The sequence below is a fragment of the Alexandromys fortis genome, unplaced genomic scaffold (assembly GCF_014885135.2).
Source record: "Alexandromys fortis isolate MF-2015 unplaced genomic scaffold, M_Fortis_MF-2015_v1.1 scaffold_158, whole genome shotgun sequence".
Lineage (NCBI taxonomy): Eukaryota > Metazoa > Chordata > Mammalia > Rodentia > Cricetidae > Alexandromys > Alexandromys fortis.
In genome coordinates this window covers 767,067-788,441 of record NW_026068039.1, presented here as the reverse complement: position 1 = coordinate 788,441, position 21,375 = coordinate 767,067, and the positions used below count along the sequence as shown (strand labels likewise).

Genomic DNA, 21,375 nt, shown 5'->3' with positions numbered 1-21,375 from the left:
AGGCCCAGCTGGCACAGGCTTGGCGCTCCTCTCAAGGAAGCCTCACCAGTCAGGCTGGCAGAGCTGTTCCCCTTCATTCCCCTTATTTCAAGAAACCCCAGGAATCTCCCCTGACAGGAAGGAACTCAGGATGAAACAAAAGGGTTGAATCCTTCCTCATGAGGAAAAAAGAAGAGGAAGGTGTTGGGCAGAATGGAGGCGTGGGACCCTGCTAGCCTGACGTCTGCCTTTCAAGTGATGCCCAGCGTCAATCTACACATGATAGACTGCAGATGGTCATGGTCTAAGGTCTGTGAGGAAAACCTTCACCGCCCTGGGTAGATAGATCCAGTTGTGACACGTCGGAACTATACGGAGAAAGTCCCATGCTGTGTCCCCAGCGTGTGCCAGGACTGCTTGTTTTCAGACCTTCCTGACGATGCTCTCCATCCTCTCACACTGTTGGCATTTCTTAAACCCATTCTGCAGAAAAAGAAGCTGAGGCACAAAGAAACTAGGTATGGCAACCTAGTATAGATAACCATAGTATCTCCAGGACATTGAACTGTCAGTGCTAAAACTATGAAAGTCACTAGCAAACTGGGACAAAACGGTTACCCTGGCCACCAGTGTTCTTGCACTGCCTCACACTCTTCTTCTTCCTCCTCCTCCTCCTTTGTATTCTGCTTCTGTGATACAGAAAGAAACTGTTGTATCCCAGGCTGGGCTCAAATTCACTATGTAACTGGATGTGATCTGGAACTCCTGATCAGCACCACAGACACAGTCATATTGTTTCTTTTTACAAATAATTTAAAAGATTTATTTATTTTTATGGTTATGGGTGTTTTGCCTACATGCACGTGCATATATATTTGTGCGCGCGCGCGCGCGCGCGTGTGTGTGTGTGTGTGTGTGTGTGTGTGTGTGTGTGTGTAAATATAAACGCACCACATGAGTGCCTGGTGCCTGTAGAGGTCAGAAGAGAGCATCGAATTATATTGACTTGGAATTACAGATGATTGTGAGCTACCATTTGGGAACTGAATCCAGGTCCTCTGAAAGAACAGCAAGTGCTCTTAACAGCTGAGCCATCTCTCTAGAATCACCTTCTTCTTCTTCTTCTTCTTCTTCTTCTTCTTCTTCTTCTTCTTCTTCTTCTTCTTCTTCTTCTTCTTCTTCTTCCTCCTCCTCCTCCTCCTCCTCCTCCTCCTCCTCCTCTTCCTCCTCCTTCTGACAGAGTCTCACTATGTAGCCCTGGCTGGCCTTGAACTCACAGAACTTCACTTGCTTCTGCCTCCTGGGTGCTAGGATAAGATGTGTGTGCCACTATGCCTGGATCTAGTCACATTCTTAACCACTGAAATAAATACAGTACCTTGGAATGTCCTCTCTTCAAATATTACATAACACACATACACATATGGTTTTTGGAATCTTTGTCCAGATACATATATGTAGCTAGCATTTTCTTTGGACCACCACCAGCTTCCAAATAAAGACTTATTATTATGAATGCTTGGCCTTAGCTTATACTTAGCCCACTAGCTCTTTTAACTTAATTTAACCTGTTCCTTGTAGGGAGGCTGCTTGTTTGTTTCCTGGGCACCCGGCAGCTCAGCCCCAAAATAACCACACAGAAACTTATTATTTAAATCACTGCTTGGCCTATTAGCGTTAGCTTCTTATTGGCTAACTCTTACATCTTAATTTAACCCATCTCCATTAATCTGTGTATCGCCATGTCGCAGTGGCTTACTGGCAAAGTTTTGGTATGTCTGTCGCCGGCAGCAGCTCCATGGATTCTCTCTGAGTTCGCCTTCCTTCTCCGAGCATTCAGTTTAGTTTTCCCCGTCTTGCTCTGTTCGACCTTATCAGGGCAAGCCAGTTTCTTTATTAACCAAAGGTATTCACAGCATACAAAGGGGGAATTCTCACATCAGTTTCTCTTCACCTACGTTTTGCCTTGGGGCTTTTACTTTTTTTTCCATTCTATATGTACTACTTACCTGCTTCCTCTGTCACTAGCTAGCTGACCCTGGCATCTCTCTGACTTCTCTTTTTCTTTCTCCTCTGAGCCTAAATTCCTCCTCCTCCTTATTCTCCCTGCCCAGAAGTTCTGCCTATACCTCCTCCCTCACTGTTGGCTGTTCAGCTTTTTATTAAACCAACCAGGTGCCTTAGGCAGGCAAGGTAGAAAAATAATACATCTTTCCATAGTAAATAAATTCAGCACATCTTTACGGTTAAACAAATATTCCACAACATAAACAAATGCAATACATCTTTGCACAGTTAAATATTCCACAACACACACACATACTATCATCTCTCTGCAATTCCTCAAGGAAACACACTCACCCCTTGCACTATTCCTATCTTTTGCTTGCAGTTGCTGGGTTAGCACAACACATCTTGCCCACACATCATTCAGTCAGCTGCACTTGTGTGTCACAGAAGGGACTGGAATCAGGTTCTCATCATAAAGAGAACAGGCATGTCACCTGGGGTTGGCCTGATTGCCCCCCTTCCCTTCTGCCTAAGAAAACATCTCTTGTTGGCAGCAGCAGTGTGTCCTGATTTAAAACAAAATGCAAAGCCAGGCCACATAGTGCACACTGTAATCCCAGTATCTGGGAAGTAGAGACCAGAGCACGGCTATAAGTGTGCAGCTAGCTCAACTACATAGTTCTAAGTGAGTCAGGGATACACAGAAAGACCTTGTTTCCACTGTGTGTGCCAGCATGTGTTCATGTATACAGGTGTAAGTGCACATGTATGCATATGGATATGGAGGCCAAAGGTCAAAAATGGTATTGTTCCTTGTTTTTGTATTGTTTCTCTTTTTGATACAAGGTCTTTCGCTGATGTGGGGCTCTAGCCAGTGAGTCCCAGGGTCTCACCTCTCTCTGCCTCTGAAGCACTAGTTTTACAAGCACAAACCACCATGCTTGACTTCTTTATGTTGGTTTTGGGGTCAAATTTGGGTTCTCATGCTTGCAAAGCCAATGTTTTACTGACTGAGACATCTCCCCAGCCTCCATTTGGTGGGGGAAATTTGATTTTTTGAGACAGGTTTTCTCTGTGTAACTTTGACTGTCCTGGAACTCACTCTGTAGACCAGGCTGGCCTTGAACTCACAGAGATCCTCCTGCTTCTGTCTCCTGAGTACTGGGATTAAAGACACGCAACCACCACTGCCCAGCCCCAGCTTCTATTTTTTTAAAAAGATGTATTAATTAATTTATTATTATGTATACAGTGCTCTGCGTGCGTGTATGCCTTGCATGCAGAAAGAGAGCACCAAATCTCATCACCCATGGGTGATGGAGGTGGGTCTTGTATCTTATCTGTTGCTTTCATTGGTAATAATAAAGAAACTGCCTCGGCCCTCATAGGACAGAAAATTAGATAGGTGGAGTAAACAGAAGAGAATGCTGGGAGAAAGAAGCTGAATCAGGGAGTCGCCATGATTCTCCCACTCCAGACAGACGCAGGTTAAGATCCTCCCTGGTAAGCCAGCTCGTGGGCTACACAGAATATTAGAAATGGGTTAGAACAATATGTAAGAGCTAACCAATAAGAAACTGGAACTAGCCGGGCCAGGCATTGTTTGATAGAATATAGTTTCCGTGTAATTATTTCTGGGCATAAGCTAGCCATGCGGGCGGCCGGGTGCCGGGGACGCAGCCCTGCCACTCCTTATTTTAACACATGGGTGTGAGCCACCGTGAGGCTGCTAAACATTGAACACAGGACCCCTGGAAGAGCAGCTAGTGCTCTTAACCACTGAGCCATCTCTCCAGCCCCCATCTCCATTTAAAAACAATTAAAAACAAAACAAAACACAATGCACACAAATGGCTTTTCCATTGCTGGCCTCAGCCTAGTCATTGACATATAAAAACTCCATAGCAGGGTAGCTGGGTTGGCAGAAGGAAGCAAGATGATCATCGAATCCAAAGCATACAGCCAGAATGTCCCCACATGGGAATCCCTTTGTCTTAGGTAGAGTTTCTGATGCTTAGATGAGACACTCTGATCTAAAAGCATGTTGGAGAGCAAAGGGTTTATTTGGTTTCTGCTGTAGTTCATCATTTAAGGAAGTCAGAATAGAAATTCGAACAAGGCAGAAACTGATGCAGAGGCTGTAGAGGGGTGCTGCTTACGGGCTTGATCCCTCCCCATGACTTGCTCAGTATGTTTTCTTATAGAACCCAGGACCACCAGCCCAGACATGCACCACTCACAGTGGGCTAGACCCTCCCTCATCAGTCACTAATTGAGAAAATGCCTTACAGCTGGGTCTTATGGAGGCATCTTCTCAATTGAAGTCCCTAAAACTAGCCAGCGCACCTATCTTTTCTTGTCTTGCCTTGGTACTTCCTTTCCATCCAGACAGGGTGGAGAGAGTTAGGAGGTATTCTCTTGTATTTCCTTTCTACAGGGCATTTCCTCAGCCGCCGCTCCTCAGCCTTTCCCAGTACCTCTTGCCTGCCTCTACATCTGAAAATTTTCTATTTGCTCTTCAATACCCAGGCCAAATATTTCCTGAGAAGGTTATGGGGGTAAGCTCATGACCATGACCTGAGGGCCATATAGGGCCTGCCATACAGGCTCCTAAGGGGTGTGGGCATTCTACCTATGGGGCTACCCCTGGAAGTCATATTTCTGCCAGATCATGCCATCCTTTTGGAGGGGTGGAACCTTGACTCAAGCTTACCAAACAAACATATTCTCTTTCTAACAGTAGGGTAAGAGAAACCAGACTGGCTTGTATACACTGAGCTACCATGATAGCAGCCTGCCAGGTCTGTGGGAACCACTTTACCAGTGTATGGAAAGGCTAGCCATAAGAAAGGCGGCCTTTGGTGTGTGTGGTCTGTGTCCCCAGGTTACAGTTCCCAGGCCTTCCCGGTCCAGCTGCCTCTCACGGTGGGCTCTCCCAGGAAAGGTTAAAGTTTTTGTCTATCCTACAACCACCTCGCGACTGTTCCAGGGCTGCTGCTGGTGGGCAACCTGGGCCCACAGGCCACACAGACTCTGACTGACTCCTGGGCCTCCCAGATGCATCTATGGTGAGCAGATTTTCAGATCCTCATCTCCACAGTTCCCAGGAGGCGCCCAGGACAGAGCCATTGCCTCAGGAACAAGGACACAGAGTGCTCTGGTGACTGGAGGCCTGAGCCCTCCCACCAGCCTTGGAGGGGCCTGCACACAGCCAGCCCTGCTCTCCAGGCAAAGGCAACCTCTCTGTGGAGCTTCCTTAGCCCCACCCACAAACACCCAGAGTCTGCCTATCCTGTACCACAGCCAGGTGTCCTCACTGAACCTTCCTGGCTCCTTGCTCAGAAGCAACTTTCCTGATATTTCTTCCCCGTGTGGGAGGTCCCATGTCTGCTCACCCACAGCTTGGCCAGACCAGACTAGGCTTGAGGGAGACACTCAGAAGCCTGTACTGTTGGTGCAAAAACACAGCTCTCACCTCAAAGGGAATAACAGATTTTATGTTGAGCCAAATATGAGTGACCCACAGCTCAGGAACACAGGTTTAGTTTTCCCCAAAACACCATATCCCTATGTGGAGACGGTTTCATTAAGTTTTTTTTTTTTTTTAATTCACACTGTTGCCTTTAATCTTCTAGGACACATTATCATTTCATCAGAGGCTCATTGTTTTCGGCATGCACAAGAAAATTACCTTTCATGTCTTCTAGAATGTTGATAATGTTCTTTACTATTATGTTCTTCCCAAATGTATCCTATAGTAGTGAGGTTCCTGTAGGTCTCCAGCACATATCTTTGTAGAGATTCTTCTGGGAAGGATCCAGCAAATTCCACTCTTCCTCAGTAAAGTTGATATGCACATCATCATAGGTCACTGCCTTCGTGTTGTGGTTCCCCAGATCACCAAAGCTCTCAGTTCATCATCTCCTTGCAGCAGCAACGTCACCACAGCACAGGAAACAACTGGCCGGTTTCATTACGTTTTTACAGTAACAGAACAAAGAAACTTATAAACCAAGAAACTCTAAAAGCATATTGGTGGAAACATTAGGTGAGGGGTCACAGAGAACCAGCAAAATCTGTTAGAGACAGATGCTCTCTGGTGGCATTCTTAGACTTTGGGTTTGTGGAAGCCGAGGGTTGGTTTCCATTCTAGAAAGGACGTCACCTAGTCACAGGATGCTAGGTCACACACAGAGGTAGCCCATAAGTGGCTACTAAGGAGGCTAAAGATAGCCCAAGATAATTTGGTCCCAGATCTGCAACATTCTGACTCCACAATCACGGAGGTTCTCCGCACTCCACCAGCCTTAAAGAGTCTGTGACACAAGTGCTTCTTTGTTTTGTGTTGAACCTCCTAGGAAATTCAATTTACACTGCACTGGAAGGTGTTACTATCCTCTTCTCACCTCCCTCATCACCACCCGCCTTGCACCCCCAGAGTGGGAGACCAAAGGAATAGTTCTCTGGAGCCAAAGCCAGAGGTCAAAGGAAGCCAGATCCCCACCCTGGCTGCCCACATAGCTGCCAGTGCATGAGAGAGACAGACAGACAAAGATGGGGGAAGGGAAAGGGGAGGGAGAGAGAGGTGCAAACCTGCTGACCTACAGCACAGAGTAGCATCTTGGGAAAGCTCCTTGAGCCTTGTGTCTACTTGCTGTGGCCATCTGTCGCTCAGAAGAGGGTAGAGCCCACAGCTTATTCCTTGAGAGCCTCTGGGTAAGCTGGGGAGGAAGGTATTACAGATTTCAGAGGCTGAAGGCCGAAAGACAAACCTAGCAACACTCAGATACTGGTTCAGTCTCCCAGAAAAGCTCAGACATAGAGCGGTCCCCACGGTGGGCAGGGCCGGGTCCCAGCAATGGGCCTGAGTAGGCATACAGTGCAGAGGTACAGGGGGCTAGTAGAGTGGTTCCAGTTTGGCCTGGGTCAAACATAATGTATGGGTCCACCCACAGACACAGGACCCATGTAGTTATATAGCTGTGGGCCTCCCACCTAACATCCGTAGGACATCCAAGCCATCCATCTTGTTGCAGCAACATCCTCTGAACTGAAAGATTCTACCCTGGAGGGAAGCTCTGACACTTAAGAGCCTCCAACTCAGGAACTGAGCAAACCGCCAGTCTCAGGAAGTCTCTGAAACAGACTAGTCTCTTCCTCTGCAAGGCTGTGTAAAGCAGTAAGGCTTCTGCGGAGACTCCTTGACTGAGGGCTGCCTGCAAAGCACACAGAGTTCTAAGGTTCCAGTTTTGTGAGTTGTCACCCACCCTGGGGTTGCTTTTAGCCACTCATCTGCCTTGAGTGAGCCATATCCCTAAATTAACCTTTCACCCATATACCCATAACCCCACTGGTTCAAAGTTAGACTTCACTGGTATCATAACTTTGGTCAGTTGTTGGTTCCTGTCTGAGGTGAGAGGATGTTCGGTCACATCTCTCCAGAAGTAGTGTAACACACTTCTTCAGTTGAAGGGAGGAGACCGCAGCTGGTTTGATATGTAACATGGTTTTCACAACAATACCACTTCCCTTTCTTACACCGAGCTTTCTTTGAGGCCATCTGGGATGGGCCAGCCTAGCACTAAACCTTGCTCCCTCCCTCCCTCCCTCCCTCCCTCCCTCCCTCCCTCCCTCCCCCCCCCCCTCCCCCCTCTCTCTCTGTTTGTCTGGGACTATGGGTCATGGGAGATGGAGTTCAACTTTTCATGACTCTGCTGGAGCTCAGAGCCCTTGAGCACAGGGTGGTGGTAGTGAAAGCCTGGGCTGAGCCTGCTCTGCTCCTCACCTCCTACCAATGAGTACTGTGCATCTCAGTCTCCATGGGCATCCTTGCCTCTGGCCATAAGGAGGTGGCTTCAAGGTCAGCCTCAGGCTGGATGGGGTTCCAGGCTCACACCAGGTTTTGAGAGCTATGATTCCTTTTGATGGGCACCCAGTTGGGTCTGTATAGCTGAGTGTACCAGCCAGACTGTCTCAGGTGCTGTCTGTATAAGCAGAGAGGGCCCTGTGTACCCAGCTGTGTGGCTGGGCCGAGAGAAAGGGCTGGGAAGGTAGGTTCTTACTGAAGGCTGTTCCCCCTGACTCTGCAGCGATGGTTCCCATCCTTCTCTCCCATCCAGCTCCCCTCTCTCCAGCCCTGTTCCTCCACCTGCCATTTTCCTCTTTCAAATCAACTGGCTGCCACCTCACTCCTGCATCTCTTCCTCAGAAAGGCCCACCCTGAGGACACCAGCCAAAGAGCAAGCTGCACCCTGCCTCCGGATCTATCTTTCCTCATAGGACCTATTGCTATACAACACAATAGACGCCCCGTTCATTTCCCACCTGTCCCGCTGGACTTCCAGCTCCACAAGGACAGGGACTGTGGACTGCTTACTCCTAGGCCTTCGGGCGTGCATAGCTGGCACGCACTGAATGCACTAGCTGGACACACAAAGGCAAACCCAGGCAGCAGTCCAGGCCACACAAATCCTCAGTGACAAGCATGTGCACAGACACACATCCAGCAACATGCCTGCACATGGCATTGGCTAGTGGAGGCATGCCCCCGCCCCCCACAGCCCAGTGGGAGTGTTGTCACCCATGGCCCTCCATCCAGGCAGCTGGCCTCCACTCAGCCTCCCTGGTGCTAACTCGGCCTGACACTCTAGCTGCACATGGAGGCCTCCTGTGGAAACTGTGGCAAGCCCGCCACCATGGTGGTGACTGCTAATTGGCTCTGTGTTGGGCCGTGGGTCACAGTTCGGTCAGCCATGGCTGACACTTTCTTCCCACTTGTCTCAGGAAAGGCGCTGATGTCCCTTCTGCTTAGGCTTCAGCCAGTCATTGAACCGCACATGGCTGGCCACGTGGGACAGACCGGGCAATCCAGCTCCTTTGGTGAGATCCCCCCGACCCCACACACACACCATCTTGAGAGGCAGAAGACAAAACTCAGCCAACATACTGGCTCTGGTCACTGCCTCAGGGTATGAAATCACCTTAGGAAGGGCCCAAGTCCAGGCACCTGCGTACAAACTGACCCAGGACCCGAGAAGCCACAATTAGGAGGGTGTTTTTTTGTGAGTTCTGGCTTCCTTTCAGTGTTTCTCTAAAGAGCACATCCCTGCCCAGGGAGAGGCAAGAGAGAGCAGAGGTCTGGAATGTCAGAAAAGGAAACCCAAGTCCATCCCTGCTTAGATTCAGTGGCCAACTCTCAAGATGATGTTGTGATGTCTGATGGCCAATGTGTCCAGGGACCATGAGTGGCCTGACTTCAGATCAGAAAGGGTTGTGTCCCATCCCTTCCCGACTCTCCTGGGAAAGGGAAGTGGCTTTTCCCCAGCCAGCGGCAGGCTCCTGGGTTGGCACTAACTAAACAACTTTCCTTCCAGAGTGGTTTGCAGGTGCACATTGCCTGAGCCACAGGAGATATCAAGGCCTGGAGGTACGGTAGGGGCCTCCCCACCCCCACTTTCTAAACCTCAAGGGCCCAGTGTTACCCTTGCAGTCTTTTCCAGAGCCCACTTTTTTTCCTTCTATACAGTTTTTGTGTGTGTGTGTGTGTGTTGGGGGGGGTGTCTTTATGTTGCTATTTGTTTATTTTGAGGCAGGATCTCTTTTTGTAGTCCTGGCTGGACTGGAACTCACAGAGATCTGCATGAGTCTGCTGTTGGGGACTGTGGACCCCCCCCAGACCCTAAATTTCCTGTAAACAATTTGTTATGCTTGCAGCTGCTCTGAGCATGAGACCCTAAGGAGTTCCTGATGGCTGGAGAGTAGTTTCTGGTGGGTTTGGCTGGGACGTGGCTATCAGTTAAGGATCCCTATATAAGCTGCCCTGGAACACAATAAAAGGGGCATTCTTGGAGAATTCAAGGATGACCTGTGTCTCTGTCTCTCTGTCTGTGTGTATGTCAATCTCCAGGCCCTTGCCTTGCTAACCTCCCATGGTACACTACAGGCAGAGTACCATAGTACACGTAATAGCACTGACGTTACAGTCTGCCTCTTTAGGGTTGGGAATAAAGGCATGTGCCACCATGCCTGGTTTCTTTCCAGGTTTTTGAAACCAGGTCTCATTATGTAGCCCAGGTTAGCCTCAAACTCTCCATACTTCTTCAGTTCCTGGAATGCTGAGATAACAGACATATACAACCGTGGCCACCAGAGTCCTATTGTCAGAGTTTCTGTTCTGCCCGGTCCCCAAGCCATTTAGTCCCAAGAAATCACACAGAGGTCTACATTAGTTATAAAATGATTGGCCCATTAGCTCAGGTTTCTTATTAACTCTTATAAATTATATTAGCCCATTATTCTTGTCTTGTCTATGAGCTGAAAAAGGCTCAGTACCATTTTCAGCAAGGCAGTCACATCTTGCTTCTTCTGTGGCTGGGCAAGGACTGCAGAGGAATGGGCTTTCTTCTTCCCAGAATTCTTCTGTTCTCATTGACTCACCTCTGCTTCCTGTCTGGTTGTCCTGCCTATACTTCCTGCCTAGCTACTGGCCAATCAGCATTTATTTAAAATATAATTAATAGAATACAAACAATTGTCCCACACCAGAGTCCAAACCTTTTAAGGGTCCGAATCTAGAGACAGCCTCAAATCCTTCCTCCTCTGTGTCTTCTGCTCTCTCCTTGCCTGTTCTGCAGCCCACGCTGTTCCTACCACTTCTGTTCTTAGGAGCCTAGGACTGCAGTATGCCTAACCTGCCCTCCTTTCCCTAGTGCTCTGGCTAGACATATGGTGAATGGGTCTGAAACACACACACACAATAAACAACCAAAAAACCTGCACTGGGTCAACAACAGCCCCAGGGATATTGCTTTATATTTTCTGGAAAAGTACATAGAGGTAGTCTAACAATTGGCGCTTGCCTTGAATGCATGAATCTCTGGGTTCCTAGCATCCCCCAAATGAGGTAACCCCAGCACCTGGGGAGACAGGAGGAGCAGGAGTGAAAAGGTCATCCTCAGCTACACAGCAAGTTGGAGACCCTGTCTGAGAAATAAAAGTAGAAGAGTAGCCGGTAACCCCTCTGACCCTGGGTCTGGAGAGTTGAAAGCCACTGTGGGGGCCAGAACAGGTGGTGGCTGACCAGTCTTGCTTAAACACAGCAGTTCTCAACTTGTGGGTCGCAGCCCCTTGGGGGGACCAAATGATGCTTTCACGGTAGTCACCTAAGATCATCGGAAAATACAGATATTTACATTATGATTCATAATGGTAGCAACATTACAGTTATGAAGTAGCAACAAAGATAATTTTGTGGTTGGGAGTCCCACAACATGAGGAACTGTATGTATTTAAGGGTCACGACATTAGGAAGGTTGAGAACTACTGCCTAGATAGAATCTAGTGGAAGTAGAAGGGTGCTCTCCCCATAGTCCCTGCACAGGCCACTTCTGTCCATTTTCTTCAGGTCTTGGGTCTCCAGCAACAATTATCTGCTTGTCCTGGCAGCTGTTGGTTCAGCCAAACCAAACAGAAAAAGCCAAATGAGAAGGTCCTGACCTGGACCTCAGTGGGAGGTGGTGTAGGAGGTTCTTCTGTCTATGTGTTGCTTTCATTGGTTGAATAAAGAAACTGCCTTGACCTTTTGATAGGGCAGCACTTAGGTAGGCAGAGTAGACAGAACTGAATGCTGGGAAGAAGGGCAGACAGAGAGCCGCCATGGAGCTGCCAGGTCAGACATGCCGAATCTTTCCCGGTAAGCCACTGTCATGTGGTAATATACAGATTAACAGAAATGGGTTAAATCAAGATGTGAGAGTTAGTCAATAAGAGGCTAGAGATAATAGACCAGGCAGTGATTTAATTAATACAATTTCTGTGTGATTATTTCGGGAGTTAAGCTAGTCAGGCAGCTGGGATGAAAAGCAGGCCCTCCCTCCTTCAACAGGGAGGTATCTGGGTATTTGAAAAGTTCACTGCCTTTGTGTCTTTTTCAGTGATGTTTATCAAAGTGTCCCCCTGCTCCAAGTTCCTCGCTCCCATTTGTCCTACTCTATGACACCTGCCAGACTTCTCTAAAGTAGAGTTGGGAGCACCCTTATACTGGAAACCTCCAAAGTGAGATCCTAATGAGACCTCCTGGACCCCATGTCCAGCTCTGCCTCCTCCCCCCACATCTTTCATTGGTCTGTGCTGGAAGCCATCTTTGCCATGGAACTTGTTTGCTCCCCATTTTAACATTTACCATAACTCCTTGTCATGGCAGTATCTTACAGTCCCTTGGTGTCATGTCATGGCAGTATCTTACAGTCTCTGGGTGTCGTGGGAGTATCTTATAGTCTCTTAGCACTTTCTGAACTATTGCAGCATCCAGTGCTGAGGTCAACATGGGAAGCAGCCCTGCCTAACAAAAGACATGGCAGTGTCCCATGTGCTAGATCAATGTAATCCTCTAGGGAAGGACCTTGGACCAGGAGTCATCTGCTCCCTCCTGGTGAGTGAATTCAGCATGCAAGGGCTTTTCCATTGTGCCTTTCCCTACCGCCATGCTGCCTCTTCTACAGGGAAGGCCTCCCTAGGGTCACAGGGACAGAGGCGAGAAGACAACACCGTAGCTTGCGGATACTTTCCAGAACATTAGCAATCTTGTGAGCATCACGGAAATAGCTGTTGGGATGTTGCAAGCTGAGGGCAGAGGGCATCAGACCTTTACAAAAACACTTGAAAGCAAATGAACGTCTTGTACTGCAGCATCTTTATTGCCTTAGCCTTGCAACCGCTCACATCTTATAGCAGGTCTCTGTAATTTGTGTGAGCTGAGGCTAATTGCTTTGATTCCACAACCTCAATTTCCCCCCTTGTAATGTGTGATTAGAATGGCTTGTGATTTCTCATAGTTTTTTTTTTGGCATGATAAACAAAGGTATATACAAAGCCTTAAAGAATTGTGAACATAGGCTAGGGATATAGCTTAGCGATACAGCTGTTGCCTAGCATAGGCAAGACTCTAGGTTCAAACCCCAGTATCACCAACAAAAATAAAGCAAAGCCGTAAAAAATTATGTGCACTCAACGGCATTCTTATCAAGCTTTTATTCAGTGTACTGTTTTAAGTTATTATGGATAGTATGTTTCATAAAATTAGGCAACTCAGTGACCTTGAAATCATCCGGTCAGGATGGGCAGAAGACAAGACCCCGAGCAGATATTAGAACATAATGTAAATCGTGAACATTAGCCACATGTGTGATTTACACTTTTCTAACTTAGAAGCTAAAAAAACTGAGTTAAGTAAATTTTAATGACACAAAAAATTAACTCACTGTATCCCAAATGTTATTCTTTCAATATGGAATCATATAAAAGTTAATGTTGTATTTCTTCTTATAACTAAACCTGTGTGAATTTTAGTACATTTGGATTTAAATTAGCCACTGGGCTGGGGATGCAGTTCAGTTGGTAGATATGTTATGTACAGTACACAGAGCCCTGGGATCAATTACTACATGAACTGTAATCCTGTAATCCCAACACTTGGGAAGTTGAGGCAGGGACATGTGAAGTTCAAGGTCATCCTTGCCTACATAGAAAGTTTGAGGTGAGTCTGGGCTAAATGAGATCTGTTTTATTTGGTCTCTGGAGGTTTGTAATCTTTTTATACTTAATTTTAAATCATGTGTGTCATTAGTGAAGTGTCCAAGGAGGCCAAAGATAGATTTGAATCCCTTGGAGCTGGAGTTGCACGGTTTGTGAGCCACCTGAGGTAGGTGCTGGTAATTCACTTCCAGTCCTCTGGAAGATCAGCAGGTGCTATTATTCTCTGAGTCATCTGTTTGGTAGGTAGTAAGGAATAATCCTTTATTGATCTTTATTCTTAAGGTGAGAACAGGCAGCAATTATATATAATTCTCATCCAATATCAAATTGAGAATTCAGTATTGTCTTTGAAGCAAACTTTCTCTCTTGTATTCTTTTCTAAACAAGTAACATAAAGTTGGGAGGGCAGTGCAGTCCTCTAATCCTAGCATTTGGGAAGTGGAGGCAGGAGGATTGGGGTTCAAGGACAGCCTTAGATACCACAGGAATGTAGGGCCAGCCTTGGTGATTTGAGACCTCATTAAAAAAATAATCCAGAGTCCCCAGCAGCCAGCCAATAGGTGAGACCTTCAGGCAGGCTATACCACCACCCCCATACCCACTGAACCATCCTCCCCTTGGTCAACCACTCATTGCAACATCAGCATCCTCTATATAAGTGCCACTTACTCCAATGGGAAGAACAGGTGAGTGACTGGGCCCCACCTAAACCACCCCAATCTTCAGGCCTCTAGCCCCAGGGTAGGTACATCCTGTGCCTCTTCTCTTCCCTCAGCAAACAACTGGGTCCTGCCCCCAACTCTTGTAGATCATTGCTCTGGAGCAGTCCCCAGCAGCCAGTCAACAGGTGAGAGACCTGCAGGCAGGCTACCCCACCACCCCTGACACTGTAACCTACGCTGCTGCCCAAACTCAATGACCCCATCCTCCCCTTCGCCAACCAATCCCCTCAACATCAGCAGCCCCTATAGAGGCACCAGCTACTTCAGCTGGAAGAACATAAGGGTAAACAGCAGTGTAAGAATACATGTAACAGCATAAAGGGCAATGCGGCACCGCCAGAACCCTGTGTTCCTACAACAGCAAGACTTGAACACCCCAACTCAGATGAAGCAGAAGAAAATTACCTTAAAATAACTTTATGAAGATGATAGAGGTACTTAAAGAAGAAATGAAAAATTCCCTTAAAGAAATTGAGGAAAAGACAAAAAAAATGGAGGAAATCAATAAATGCCTTTAAAAAAACTCAAGAAAAAAATAAACAAGTGAAGGAAATAGTTCAAGGCTTGAAGATTGAATAGAGGCAATAAAGAAAACAAATGGATGGAATTCTGGAAATGGAAAATCTGGGTAAGCAAAAGTGAACAACAGATCTAAGCATTACCAACAAAATACAAGAAATGGAAGAAAGAATCTCAGGTGTGGAAGATATGATAGAGAGAAGATTCATCAATCAAAGAAAATGTTAAATTCAACAAATTCTTAACACAAAACATTCAGGAAATCTAGGACACTATGAAAAGACCAAACCTAAGAATAATAGGGATAGAAGAAGTCCAGTCAAAGGCACAGAAAATATATTCAACAAAACCATAGACCTAAAGGCCATGCCTATGAAAGTACAAGAAGCTTGCAGAATATCAAATAGACTGGACCAAAAAAAGTCCCTCACTACATAATAATCAAAACACTAAGCATACACATACAGAATAAAGAAAAAATATTAAGAGCTATGAAGGGAAAGGGTCAAGTAACAAATAAAGGGAGAATTATACCTGACTTCTCAATAGGAATTCTAAAACCCAGAAGGTCCTGGACAGACATTTTGTAGACTCCAAGAGACCACGGAAGCCAGCCCTGAATACCATACCCAGCAAAAATCACCAGAGATGGAGAAAACAAGATATTCTATGACAAAACCATATTTAAACAATACTTATCCACAAATCCAGTCCTATAGAAAGTACCAGAAGGAAAACACTAACCCAAGAAAGTTAGCTACACTCACAAAAACACAGGCAATAATCTCACACTACAAAAACTCAAAGAAGGAAAACACACACACACTACAACAACCACCACCAAAATAATAATAAAAATAACAGGAATTAACGATCACTAGTCATGAATATCTCTTAATATTAATGGACTTAATTTGTCTATAAAAATTCACAGGCTAACAGAATGGATATGAAAACAGGATCCATCCTTTTGCTGCATACAAGAAACATACCTCAACTTCAAAGACTGACATTATCTCAGAGTAAAGGGCTGAGAAAAGATTTTCCAATCAAATGGACCTAAGAAACAAGTGCTATCTTAGTATCTAACAAAATAGATTTCAACATATTCATCATGGGAAAAAAAATCCACCAAGATAAAATCTTAATTCTGAACATTTATGCTCCAAATACAAGGACACCCACATCTGTAAAAGAAACATTACAAAAGCTTAAATCACACATCAAACCCCACACATTAATAGTGAGAGACTGATACCCCAATCTCACCAATGGACAGTTCTGCCAGACAGAAACTTAACAGAGACTCATATGGACTTAATAGACATCTCCAGAACATTTCACCCAAACACAAAAGAATACCTCATGGACCCTTCTCCAAAATTGACCACATACCTGATCACAAAGCAAATCTCAACAGATGCAAAAAAAATTGGGATTACCCATGTATCTTATCAGATCACCATGGGGTAAAGTAAGGATCCAGTAACAACACAAACTACAGAAAGCCTACAAACTCATGGAAACTGGACAACTCTCAACTGAATGACCTCTGGGTTAAGGGATAAATTAAAGACTTCCAAAATTCAATGAAAATGAATGCATAACAGACCCAAACCTATGGGACACAAAGAAAGTAGTGTTAAAAGGAAAGTTCATAGCACTAAGTGTCTAGATAAAGAATTTGGGGGTGGGGCAGTGGTGGTGCATGTCTTTAATCACAGCACTCGAGAGACAGGGGCAGGTGGATCTCTGTGAGTACAAGGCCCTCCTGGTCTACAGAGTGAGTTTCAAGACAGGCTCCAAAACTACATAGAAACCCTGTCTCAACCCCACCCCCCAAAAAAATTGGAGAAATACTGGACTAGTGACTTAATAGCACACTGGAAAGCTCTAGAACAAAAATAAGCAAACAAACCCAGGTGGAACAGATGGCAGGAAATAAACTCAGCTAAAATCTAACGAGAGCTTTTTGAGGGCCAGCCCCAAAGCTCTCTCAGGGTTCAGCAAGAAATCTACAGCAAGTGGAAGGCTAGGGATCTGAGGGCAAAAAGAATCTTTGACCTCATACTTCTTCATGTCAGTTTCTTTATTGTTTGGCTGTGCTGCAAAGTTTCCAGTACACACATACACACACACACACACACACACACACACACACACACACACACACACACGGTAATCCTCTGGTGGTAGCAAGGTTACAAGGCTTGCATCTTCATGACCCCAGGGAGGCTTTGCTAGAAAGATGTCTGGAGAGCACTAAGAGACAAAAAGACTGATTTAGGAAGGTTTAAATTCTAAGAAGGGAGAAGGGCAGCTCGTGCACAATATTACCTTCCTAGGTGTGATTAATTAAGCTAGAGGTTTGTGATTGATAAATGTGAAAGAAAATGGGGGAGAGACACAGCAGTCAGCACTCTCTGCCCACCACCTGCGACACCTGTGATCAGTGTCAGAGTCACTATGGCAACCAGTGTAACTGCAGAAGAAGACATGTGACCTGGGGTACAGAGTTAAACAGAGAATTCTCGATAGAAGAATCTCAAATGGCCGAGAGACACTTAAGGAATTCCTCAACATCATTAGTAATCAGGGAAATGCAAATAAAAACCACTCTGAGACATCATCTTACACCTATCAAAATGACTAAGATCAAAAACACTAATGAGGGAGAGGGTGTGTAGTAAGGAAAATACTCCTCCACTGCTGGTTGGAGGGCAAACTTATACAGGCACTTTGGAAATCAATATGGTGATTTCTCAGAAAATTGGGACTCAGTCTCCCTTAAGATCCAGTTATATAAATCTTAAGCATACACCCAAAGGATGCTCAGTCATACCACAAAAACACTTGTTCACCTATGTTCATAACAGCATTATTTGTAATAGCCAGAATCTGGAGAAACCTAGATGCCTCCCAACTGAAGAATGAATAAGGAAAATGTGGTAATTTACACAATGGAGTATTACACAGCTGTAAAAAAAACTCATAAAATTTGCAGGCAAATGGATGAAACTAGAAAAAAATCATTCTGAGTGAGGTAACCCAGACCAAGAAGACAAAGATGGATATTAGGAGTAAAGTATAGGATCACCAACCGACAATCCACAACCCCAGAAAGGCTAGATAACAAGGAGGGCCCAAAAAGGGATGTATGATTTCTCTGGGAAGGGGAAATAGAAGAGAACTCCTGGGTAAATTGGGTGCAGGGGATGGGGTATGGAGTGATCAGAATTTGAGGGAGTAGGTTGGTACAGGAGGCAGAATGGGCATGGGACAGATGGGGAGAGTAAGAAAAGAGAGTTTTGATGGGTGGGGCATTTCTGGGTTAGGGAGAAACCTGGTGCCAGGGAAACTCCCAGGAATCCACAAGGGTAACCCCAGCTAAGACTTCTTGCATTCATTTAAGTCAAGGACCCACTATAAGACCTGGTTTAATTGGTCCCCATGACTTACCACACTCATCTCTTCCCTAATTGGGTCAATGGTTATTTGTTTATTGATCTGTCTTTTTGGCCCATGCGTTCTCCAAAGGCTGAAACAAGCATTCCAAAAAACAGATACAACAGGTACAACTCATGACCCTTTGAGTACATTATGATAGGCTTGATACATCTCACCCCATAAATGAACTCTCAATTTGAGGATATCCAGGCCAAAACTCCAGATAGGGGTGGCCCTGACTTGCACTCTCTCCCTGGTGAGCTATTCTGGCTTGGGGACCAGGGTAGAAGGTGGGATATAAAACAAAAAAGGAGATGTTAGGCCAAAATTATCTCAGGGCCTGTACTCAAGGCCTGTAGGACAGAGAAAAGCCTGGTGTGAGTTTGAAGAATACTCTCAAAGCTACTGAGTGAGGATGAGACATCAAAAACTCGGTAGACGCCCCTCCAGTCAGAAGGAGGGCTTGGTTGTCTCTCATTGGCTGGAGGTACCCCCACATCACATGATGTCACTTAACCTATATAAACTGACAGTCACAGTAATAACTGAGTTCCTGCTTTGACTTGATTCCCTGTCACATCTGACTGTCCTGCATTGTGGGTCTGTGCCTGATTGTCCTGCATCATGGGGCTGCTGAATGGGCAAATAGTACACTTATCTTTCCCTGGAGAATAAGACTAAAGAGGCCTGGCATCATTATTATATAAAAAAAAAAAGAACCTATGTTATTAAAACATCTTAAATGCCATATTCTGTAGATCTCTGAAGTGTTTGAAAACTACCTGTTTATCTAAAATAGATCTCTTGTCAAGCAGTGATGGCACACACCTTTAGTCCCAGTACTCTGAAGGCAGAGGCAGGTGGATCTCTGTGGATTCAAGGCCGGCATGATCTACAGAGTGAGATCCAAGAAAGGCTTCAAAGCTATAGAGAAACCCCTGTCTCTAAAAAAACCACCATAAAATAAAATAGGTCTGTTTGTCCTTGAAAACATACTTAACATGACTACAAGTTTGATTATAATAGCTCACTAACTACTAACCTCCAGTTCTTTATTATTCTAAATATTTTGAAATAATAACTTTTAAGGACTAGAAATTTACATTACATTGTTAAATGAGCTCTATAGATGCAATACCTTTTCCAAGAATAGAAACATACATGTTCTAACGAAAATAACCTTAAATTTCTATCAATATACAAAAATATCTTAGAAAAAGTATAAAAATAAATATAGTATAACAAAAATAACCTCACATTTTATCAATATACAAAAATTTATACCAATGTAAAATATTTAAGACTAGTACTTGCTTTTTTTATTTAAAAGTAGATTTAATAATCTACCTTTTTATCCTATCATTTCTGTAACCCCCTTTTTCTGTTAATAACAAGAATCTAATTTCCTTTGTTCAGCTTTTTTCCTGACCATTACCAATGACAGCTTGTAATCAACACCCCTAAGTGATGACAAACATCCATAACCACTGAACTACCAAAAAACGCTCACCCCACCTCTTGAGAATCTGGGCATCATGTTCTTAAAACTACTTCCTGCTCTCCGAAGGTAATGGCATCTTTAGTGGTCCCTGAAAAAATTGGGATAATTTCTTGACAGAAGTTCCTGTCCTGCCTGGTCCCACAGCCATTCAGTCCCAAGAAACACACAGAGGCCTACATTAATTACAAATAGGTTGGCCTATTAGCTCAGTCTTCTTATTAATTAACTCTTACATTGTAGTAGGAGGCTACTTGTTTGTTTCCTGGCTGCTCAGACTCCCAAAATAATCATACGGAAACTATATTACTTGAAACACTGCTGGACCAATGACTCTAGCATACTCCTAGCAAGCTCTTACATATTAAATCAACCCATTTCTATTATTTTAATTTTACCATGAGGCTCATGGCCTACTGGCAAGGTTCAAGCTCGCATCTTGTGTCTTTCTCCTCTGGCGGTTCCATGGCTTCTTTCTGACTCAGTCTTCTTTATCCCAGCATTCAGTTTAGTTCCTCTCCCTCACCTAGCTCTACTCTACATATCTCTTTCAGCCGGCTTTACTCTCTTAAGCCATTGGCAGAATGCAGCTTCTTTCTTCGTTAACCAATAATGGTAACACATGGACAGAAGGGTTTTCCACACCATTACATCTTAAATTAACCCCTAATTCTTGTCTGTGTTAGCCAAGTGACTTGGTACCTTTTATCAGTAATCTGTATCCAAGTGACAACCACAGACTGAGCCTTTCCTCTTCCCAGGATTCCCATATTCTGGTTGCCCTGCCTATACTTCCTGCCTGGCTACTGGCCAACCAATGTTTTAATAAACCATTACAAGTGACAAATCTTTACAGGTTACAAGGCTATTGTTCCACAATAATAATTGTCAAGTTTTGGGAAGAGCTAGCTGTATCATTTGTTGCCCAGTCTCTGTGTGAATAGAAAGTGCAGGACTTACCTCAAGTCCTGGCTAGAGTAGTCTGTGAGGCTGGATCATCTCAGCTAGCCCCCTCAAAATTGTCCTGAGAAGTTTGTAGTCCAAAGCCAACTTTGGGTGTTGTTTGTCAGCTTAGTGGCATTACCACATCCAGGTAGAATCATTGTAGGAGGTCCCACCCTCCTTTTGGAGACTTCAAAGGTCACTGTTAGGAATGGTCATGGTGCCGGGCGATGGTGGCACATGCCTTTAATCCCAGCACTCGGGAGGCAGAGGCAGGCAGATCTCTGTGAGTTCGAGACCAGCCTGGTCTACAGAGCTAGTTCCAGGACAGGCTCCAAAGCCACAGAGAAACCCTGTCTCAAAAAACCAAAAAAAAAAAGTTCACTGCAGAGAAAAACATATTAAATGTTACATGCAGCAGATCTTGACAAGATTAAAGGGCCTGATTTGTTATTTGTACATCCAGAGTACAAATACTTAGCTCCTAGTTACCTGATAAAGACTCAAACCTGGAATCATGTACAGGAAGCTAGATAAAGCCTTTTTCTAGAATCAGTTATTACTCTACATGACCATTAGTATCATGACAAAAGTTTAATATATGTATATATTATATAATCTTATAATTTTTGAGATAACATTTATATCTTAAGAAAAGTTTAAAGAGTCAAAATAAAACCAAATAATTATTAGATTAGTGGCAATAGAATAGTTCCTTAATTTTGG

The 21,375-nt window shown here is 44.9% G+C and overlaps 1 protein-coding gene and 1 long non-coding RNA gene across 3 annotated transcripts in view; one reads left to right on the top strand and one right to left on the bottom strand.

The window, feature by feature from the left end:
- Positions 1–10,762: 10,762 nt before the first annotated feature.
- LOC126515588 (uncharacterized) overlaps positions 10,763–21,375 on the bottom strand; it is a 17,228-nt gene continuing 6,615 nt past the window's right edge. For both annotated transcript variants that reach the window (XR_007595879.1, XR_007595880.1), the window contains 2 exons: positions 20,668–21,002; positions 10,763–11,150 (listed from right to left, as the gene is read on the bottom strand). This is a non-coding gene — a long non-coding RNA (uncharacterized lncRNA). The remainder of the gene's footprint in view (positions 11,151–20,667; positions 21,003–21,375) is intronic.
- Nagk (N-acetylglucosamine kinase) overlaps positions 11,628–21,375 on the top strand; it is a 30,329-nt gene continuing 20,581 nt past the window's right edge. The window contains exon 1 of the mRNA XM_050165367.1: positions 11,628–11,680. Within this exon, the coding sequence (XP_050021324.1) occupies positions 11,664–11,680 (17 nt within the window). The 5' untranslated portion in view covers positions 11,628–11,663. The remainder of the gene's footprint in view (positions 11,681–21,375) is intronic.